Source organism: Leopardus geoffroyi, chromosome A3, assembly GCF_018350155.1.
Source record: "Leopardus geoffroyi isolate Oge1 chromosome A3, O.geoffroyi_Oge1_pat1.0, whole genome shotgun sequence".
In the NCBI taxonomy this organism is placed as follows: domain Eukaryota; kingdom Metazoa; phylum Chordata; class Mammalia; order Carnivora; family Felidae; genus Leopardus; species Leopardus geoffroyi.
The window spans coordinates 15,745,242-15,753,812 of NC_059336.1; the positions used below are offsets into that span (position 1 = coordinate 15,745,242).

General features: G+C 44.6%; 1 protein-coding gene across 1 annotated transcript in view; it reads right to left on the minus strand.

Moving 5' to 3' along the window:
• Positions 1 to 880, minus strand: part of STK4 (serine/threonine kinase 4) — a 90,749-nt gene extending 89,869 nt beyond the window's left edge. The window contains exon 1 of the mRNA XM_045444473.1: positions 734 to 880. Coding sequence (XP_045300429.1) covers positions 734 to 768 — 35 coding nt within the window. The 5' untranslated portion in view covers positions 769 to 880. The remainder of the gene's footprint in view (positions 1 to 733) is intronic.
• Between the last annotated feature and the right edge of the window lie 7,691 nt (positions 881 to 8,571).

Consider the following 8,571-nt stretch of genomic DNA (forward strand, 5'->3'; position numbering starts at 1 on the left):
TTCCTTCCCAATGGCAGATTTGAAAAGCTGAGGAGAACATGAGGAAAGCTAGGAAGGCACTGGGCATCAGCAATGAAAGATGCCATCATCATCCTAGAGTGGGGACACTATCCAGCAAATCTTCCTAAATGCTACCCTCCACAAAGCCTTCCCTTGCTGGACCTTCAACCTTTCTCGGCACGCCTTCCGCCTTAGGCGCAAAGCTTTCCCCCTCAACAGATCCTCCCCACTGCACCCCTCAGGTGGGACCCCTTCCCTTAGAAAGTGCATCCAGCCTTCCTCTGCTTGTTCCCGATCCATACCTTGGACCTCTCTAGGTTCCCATCCTGCTTCAGCATCCCCCACCCCCCACCTCCCCGCTACCTCGATGAATCCCTCCTAGGACAACCTCCCCGCAAGAGCCCCCGCCTTGAGCAGGTGCTCTCCCTAACTTGTCCCCACGTCCCTCAGTAGCTGCTCCCTTCAGCAGCGCCCCCCTTCCGCCAGGATGTCCCTCCACAGCAAGCGCTCTCCCCAACCAGCCCCACGTTTATTCCCCTGGGCGCGCGCTCCCCTCTGCCGGACCCCCTCCCGGGAGAGATTTCCCCCACCCCCCCAACTCAGCAGGTGCCCATCAGCCGGATAGCCTCGCCCCGCGGGTCCACCCCTACGGGGACGCACCTGGTGCCTCCCCTCTGCCAGTTCCCGCCTTTCCCTCTCCCCACCCCCTGCCTCTTAGCCAGCGGCCCCTTACCGGCGCGGCGGGTTCCTCAGCTGCACCGTCTCCATGGCGCTGCCGGCAGCCGCCCAGACCCGCTCACTGCTCCATCCTCCCCCGGGACCTCCCCGAGCCCGCCCCGCAGACCCTCCCACACTTCCGCTTTCCGCCCCCACCGGAAGCGGCGCGCGCCGCGGGAGCGGGGCGGGGCGTCAAGGACCGGGCTTGAGCCACGTGGTGTGGACTTGAGTCACGTGGCGCTCGGGGCGCGGCCAAGGAACCCGGAGCTCCCTGCGCGAGGCCGGCATCCGTGGGCCATACTGCGTCGGTGTAGAGTTCCTCTGAGTTAATTCTGTGCTTACCGAGCTCCGTGTGTGTGGCGCTGTGCTAGGCTCTAGGTACGTAATAGTCAAGATCTAGAGGAGTCCTACCTTTTTCTGCAATTTACGGCGTAGAAAAGATAGTTACTAGACTGGTAGTTAACATAGTGATAAGTGATGATAGACAACTGTGATATGAGAACCTAACCAACGCCAGTAGGATCAGGAAAACTCTGAGAAGGCTGGAACGAACGGGCATTCATTCTATATATGTCTAGCATCTGCTCTGGGCCAAGCACAGTACTAGGTGCCGCACAGTGAGCAAAATAAAATTTCTGCCCTCATGGATCTTAACATTCAAGTGAGAAAGGCAATAAACGTAAAAACAAACAAACAAAAACAAACTGACTAAAATGAGAGTGTAAGTCATACTAATGTGTTTAAGATTTTACGCACTCAGTCTGGGGCTCCAACTCACAACCCAGAGATCAAGAATCAGATGCTTCACCTACTAAGGCCAGCCAGCTGCCCCTAGTCACACTAATATTTTTTTTTTAATTTTTTTTTTCAACGTTTATTTATTTTTGGGACAGAGAGAGACAGAGCATGAATGGGGGAGGGGCAGAGAGAGAGGGAGACACAGCATCGGAAACAGGCTCCAGGTTCTGAGCCATCAGCCCAGAGCCTGACGCGGGGGCTCGAACTCACGGACCGCGAGATCGTGACCTGGCTGAAGTCGGACGCTTAACCGACTGCGCCACCCAGGCGCCCCCACACTAATATTTTTTAAAAGAGTAGTTAAGGCAGAGGGAACAGTAAGGACAAAGATTTGTGTTAGAAGTTGCCATGTTTGGAGCAGAATGTAAGGAAAAGTAGGAGATGACGTAGGAGCTGTGGCCAGAATCAGATTGAAAATGGGCCATGTACAGATACAAAAAATTACTAGACATTAGTTAGGTGTACCATTAGCTATCACTATGTAACAGACCACCCCAAAGCCCAATGGTTTAAACAGTTTCCAGCTTTTGGTTATTACAAATAAAAGTTATGATCGTTTGTATACAAGTGTTTGTATGGACATACAGATAGGCATACATACATTTCATTTCTCTTGGGTAAATATACAGGTGAGAAATCGCTGTGCCATAGAAGATACATGTTTAATGTGCTAAGAAACTTTTTCGAGGTGATTACACTATTTTTCATTTCTACCAACCATGTATATGAGTTTCAATTGCTCTATATCATGTACACTTGGTATGATCAGTCTTTGCAATTTTGGCCAATCGGATAGGCGTGTAATAGTGTCTCATCATTTTTAATTTGCACTTCTGTAAGGACTAATGATGTTGAGCATCTTTTCAAGTGCTTGTCATCTGTATATTTACTGAAGTATCTGTTCAAGCCTTTTGTCCTTCTTAAAACTAGATTGTTTTTCTTATTGATTTTTTTTTTGAGTTTTTAATATTCTGGATGCATGTCCTTTATCATATACGTGATTTGCAAATATTTTCTGAGGTTTGTATTTTCATTTTCTTAACAGTTTCATTTGAAGAACAGAAATTTTAATTTTTATTAAGTCCAATTAATCAATTTTTTTTTCACTTGTGAGTCATACTTTTGATGTCACACCTAAGAAATCTTGAGGAGGAGACCAACCCTGCAAGCTCACTTCCCAGGTTCCCATGTCAGCTGACTTCTGGCTGGTTTCAGTGGAGGGCAGAACTGAGAGAGAAGCCAGACTCTTTCTCTGCCTTTTTTGCTTCTGATTAAGTATCCAACAGTAATCTTCTCTTCAGCTCCTGCTAGAGTGGCCTGACATGGCTCCAGCTTCCATTCTGCTGCGGCTTCTGAACTCTGTAAATATCACCATTTCCTTCTTATATCCAAGTCCCAGGCAGAGTAGTTCCTTCCTGCTACTGCTGTCCTTTGGGCTCCCTCACTATTCTCTGTTGGCATCTTGGCTCCTCTGTCATCTATCAAAACAATTCCCTCAATTAAATTCTTTTTTTTTATATACAAATCAAAGCCACACTGAGATACCACCTCACACCGGTCAGAGTGGCTACAATGAACAACTCAGGAAACTGTAGATGCTGACGAGGATATGGAGAAAAAGGAACCCTCTTGCGCTGTTGGTGGGACTGCAAACTGGTGCAGTCGCTCTGGAAAACGGTGTGGAGTTTCCTCAAAAAATTAGAAATAGACCTACCCTATGGCCCAGCAATAACACTACTAGGAATTTACCCAAGGGATACAGGAGTGCTGATGCATAGGGTGACATTTACCCCAGCGTTTATAGCAGCACTTTCAACAATAGCCAAATTATGGAAAGAGCCTAAATGTCCATAAACTGATGAATGGATAAAGAAGATGTGGTTAATATATACAATGGAATACTACTTGGCAATGAGAAAGAATGAAATCATGCCATTTGCATCAATGTGGATGGAACTGGAGTGTATTATGCTAAGGGAAATAAGTCAGAGAAAGCCAGATATCATGTGTTTTCACTCATATGTGGATCCTGAGAAACTTAACAGAAGACCATGAGGGAAGGGAAGGGGGAAAAAAATAGTTACAAACAGAGGGGCAGGGAAGTGAACCATAAGAGACTCTGAAATACAGAGAACAAACTTAGGGTTGATGGGGGGTGGGGGGGAGGGGAAAATGGGTGATGGGCATTGAGGAGGGCACTCGGGATGAGCACTGGGTGTTGTATGTAAGCCAATTTGACAATAAATTATATTTAAAAAATAAATTCTTTTTTTTTAAATATTTATTTATTTATTTTGAGAGAGTCAGGAGGGAGGGGCAGAGAGGAAGAGGGAGAGAGAGAATTCCAAGCAGGCTCTGAACTGTCAGCACGGAGCCCAATGTGGGGCTCGATCCCACAAACTGAGAGATCATGATCCAAGCCAAAATCAAGAGTCAGATACTTAACTGACTGAGCCACCCAGGCGCCCCTTAAATTCTTATTTCAAATCCCTTCTGTAACCCATCTTACTCAGAGTGTGTTTTCAGGTTGGATCATGTTGATACACCTGAGTTGAAAAGCATTCAGAACTGTAAACTGACAAATTACGATGCTGTCTGTACTTCTTTCCCCAAGACTAAGTGGTTTATGATTTGAAATCAGCATATAAAAGTATTGGCTGTGCCTGGCTCTGTTAAATGAAATGTAACATTTTCCTGATTATAACACATCTTTACTCGCCAGTGTCTCTCAACCGAGGATAGCAAAGATATTATTTAAAGAAACTATCAATTACCCCTGAAGTGTTTAAACAACAATAAAAAAAACTATGTCCAATAATAATGTCTGTGCATATTATTATCTCATTAGGGAGACCATGGCTTTAATATCTATTCCTTCCCCCATTAAAGCTGAATACGTATTAAATATGGCTTTGATGAGATGGTTAACTCAGAGAGATGAAATCTTAATGTCAAAAAGTTACTTCCAGCCAAAAAATAGATAGAACCCAAATGTCCATCAGCTGATGAATGTATAAACAAAATGGACACCTAAAATGCATACAGCGAAATATCATTCAGCCATAAAAAGGGATGAAGTTCTGAGGCACGCTACACCATAGATGAACCTTGAAAACATTGTGGTATGCAAAAGAAGCCAATCACAAAGGATTCATATGGTTCCACTTACATGAAAAGTCCAAAACAGGCAAATCTATCAGAAAGTAGATTAGTGGTTGCCTTAGACTTGGGGGTGGAGGGGTAGATGAATTGGACATGATGACTAAAGGAAGTGGGGTTTCATTTGGGGGTAATAGTATTCTAAAATTGATCGTGGTGATGATTGCACAACTCTGAATACAATAAAAGCCACTGAACTGCACTCAACTTTAAATGGGTGAGTTATATGCTAATGAATTATTTCTCAGTAAAGTTGTTTTTATTTTTATTTTTTTCTCATTAAAATTGTTTTAATAATATTTGAGCCTCCAGAAACACTGAGAATGAAAGTTTTCTTCAGGCTTTCTGATAATGCTAAAATCTACTATGATCTATTTAATACCTGAGAAACACATGTGTTAGAGAGGAGTCAAAATGTTTTTTGAGAAGTAAAACCTCAGAATAGTACTTTATTTTCACAGGCTGTTGTTACATACTGTAACTAAATAGTAAAAAACAGTATCACATCTAATTCTCTTTTTAGCCTATCTATATAGAAGAAGTTTTGATAGTGCTTCTCATGCATTTCCACCAAAGTAATCTTAACAGCTAAAAGTTGAAATCTTGGGGCGCCTGGGTGGCTCAGTCGGTTAAGCGTCCGACTTCGGCTCAGGTCATGATCTCGCGGTCTGTGGGTTCGGGCCCCGCGTCTGGCTCTGTGCTGACAGCTCAGAGCCTAGAGCCTGTTTCAGATTCTGTGTCTCCCTCTTTCTCTGACCCTCCCCTGTTCATGTTCTCTCTCTGTCTCAAAAATAAATAAATGTTAAAAAAAATTTTTTTTTAAAAGTTGAAATCTTAATTTTGATGGCCCCCTCTTTTCACTATTTGGCAATATTCAAACAGGAATTTGGAGGTAACATATCAGAATCAGAATTCAAGTGACAGAGGATAGCTCAGATTGGAAATGATGGGAATTTGACCCACAGACAGACCCACAGGTGTGTAGAATTTGGGAGTAAAACTGGAGTTGATTTTATGAGGCACAGGTCTGAAACAAACCGGTCTGTGGAGAGAAAAAAACAGATAAACATCAAGTACAAACAAACTCCATGTCGATTTCAAAATATAAAGTCATATCTTGCTTTTGGGTAGAGGGAGTCACCAATACAAAGCTATCCAAGTCTTTGGACTAGTCAGTAGGCTTAATTAGTCAGTAGGCTTAATACAATCCAGTTTAAACGTCCAAGAGTGTGTGTGTGGTAGTTAAGTTGATTCTAAGGTTTATGCAGGACTAAACATATACGAGTGTCTGGGAAATTAGTAAAGTTGTTTTTAGAGTCACCTCTGGGGCCCCTCGGTGGCTCGGTAGGTTGAGTGTGTGACTTGATCTCAGCTCAGGTCTTGATCTCAGGGTCATGAGTTCAAGCCACGTGTCAGGCTCTGCACTGGGCGTGAAGCCTACTTTAAAAAAAAAAAAAAAAGTCACTTTCTCCTAGAAGACTTCCCCTCTGACGCCCCCTCCCCTAAATTTCTTCAATGCTGCTTTTATCAGCCCTGCATTTATAGGCAACATTGTGGGAAGGGATTGCCAGTTATCAATTACTGTGTAAGAAACCACTCCCAGGGGCGCCTGAGTGGCTCAGTAGGTTGAGCATCCACTGCGGTCGTGATCTCACATTTCCTGAGACGGAGCCCCACATTGGGCTGTGCACTGATGGTGTGAGCCTGCTTGAGATTCTCTCTCTCCCCCCTTCTCTCTACCTGTCCCCCACTTGTGTTTGTGCTCTCCCTCTCTCGAAATAAATTAAAAACAAAAAACATTAAAAAAGAAAAAAGAAACCACCCCCAAAACCCAGTGACGTAAAACAGTATTTGTTCTCTCTCATAAATCTACAATTTGAGCATGGGTTAGCAGGGAAGGCTCATCTCTTTCCCATGGTGTCAGCCAAGATCAGTCATCATTTGGATGGATTACGATCCAAAATGCCTCACCCACATGGCTGACAAGCTGGTGCTGGGGGTAGAGGGGCCTTCTGTTTTTGTTTTTGTATCTCCTCATAGATTAAAGGCTGGGTTCTGAACGATATTTGTGAGCGAGAGCCAGGAGGAAGCTGTAGTCCCTTTTAACAGCATAGCTTTGGAAGGTAGATAGAAATATTTCTACTGTTGAGGGGGCCCCAAAGTCCTGAGCAGTTTCAAAAGAGCCAACATAGACTCCATCTCTTGATGGGGAGTGGTAAAGTTCTGGAAGTGGGTGGGACTGGAAAGTGTTGTTTTCCTCATTTTGGGAAAATATAATTTGCCACAGGCATACTTGTCTGGTGTACCATTTAGAATATACCCACCTCCAAGCAACTGAAAAAAAAAAAAAAAAAAAAAAAAAAACCAACAACACCTAAATAGTGGCTTAAGGCACCACGCATTTGTCGTTTATTAAGGAGTCCAGAAGTCAGTAGTCCCAGGGTTGATTCAGTGGCTCGACAATGTCAATTTCATCTTTCCCCTCCCACCCTACTCAGTACGTTGGCTCTTCATACCTGTGCTTATTGCCTCACAACTGCAAAAATCAGTATATATCCAGGTGTATATCCTTAACCCAACAGTGCCCAAAGCAGAAAGAGAGCAAAAAAGGTTATTTTGAAGTCCTGTACCTCTTACGTGGGAGGAAAACCTTTCTCGTTAAACACTCAGCAAACATCCCATATCACTGACCGGATCAGGGTCATGGCCACCCCTGACCAATCACTGGTAAAAGGGAGAGAGAGTATTGATTCGCTTAAAGAAATCTGATGCATCCCCTGGGCCAGGAGAATCTCAGGCGAAATTCAAACTTCTAGAAGCAAAGATGGAAGCTGTGGAGTAGATAAGCAGCTGTGTGTGTGCCGCCTCGAGTTTTCCCACCACACTAAGTGTTCGTTCTTTCTTCTTGTGTGGAGTCTGTGCTGGACTGAGGGGATTCATAGGCAACAGTCACTCCGCCCTCAGAAAGTTTACAGTCTGGTTGAGTTTACATAAATAATTGTAACTAAATTCCTGAGAGACCAGGTGTCTGTCAACAAGCCTTTATAACTGCAGGTTTGGTGCCAGATCCCATTGGGTCTTGTGGAGACAAAAATAAAGACCTAGCTCCTGCCTTTAACGACCTCAGTCTTTGAGAAAAACTGTAAACTTACAATCACAGAGTGTTAAGTGCTAAATAGGGGTAAACCCTGGTTGCAATAGGAGCACAGGAGAAACAGGGTAAAAGAGGAGAGGAGGCAAGAAAGGCTTTTAGAGATGATGGGTGAGTCGATTATAGGTGGAGTCAGGACTGGGCAAGAGGAAGTGTTTGGAAAAGACTGGGGGTGGGGGGGTGTGTGGCGGCGCATAAGCAAACGTTAGGAAGCAAGAGAAAAAGCTTAATGTCCGCAGGTAGCAACAAGCAATAAAAAACACTGGAGTATGAAGTGGGACATACAGTGAAGGCTGAAGATAAATAAGTTTAGGGAAAGATCCTCATCAACCTATCAGCCCATTCATTTATTAAATGATTATCTACACAGCACTAGGTACCAGCCACCCTCCAGCCTCGGTGCCTTTGCACTCTCTGCCTGGAACAGCACTCCCTAAATCTTCTCAGGCTTCAGCTCAATTAGTCCCTCAGAGACGTTTTCCCCACTTCCCTTACCTAAAACAGCCCCCACGTGGACACTTGGCTTTACATCACTGTTTTGCTTTCCTTCTAGCACTAATCACATTATGAGATTATCATCTTCGTTTGCTCAAGAGTTAACAGCCTGCCAGTTGCCACTGGAATGTAAGCTCCTGGAGAGCAGGGCCCTGGCCCCTTTTCATCTTCATCCACAGACCTTCAGCATCCCCAGGGACCCGGCGCAGCTCCGGCGACCCAAGCGCGCTTCACCAGGGACGTCCGCAGCT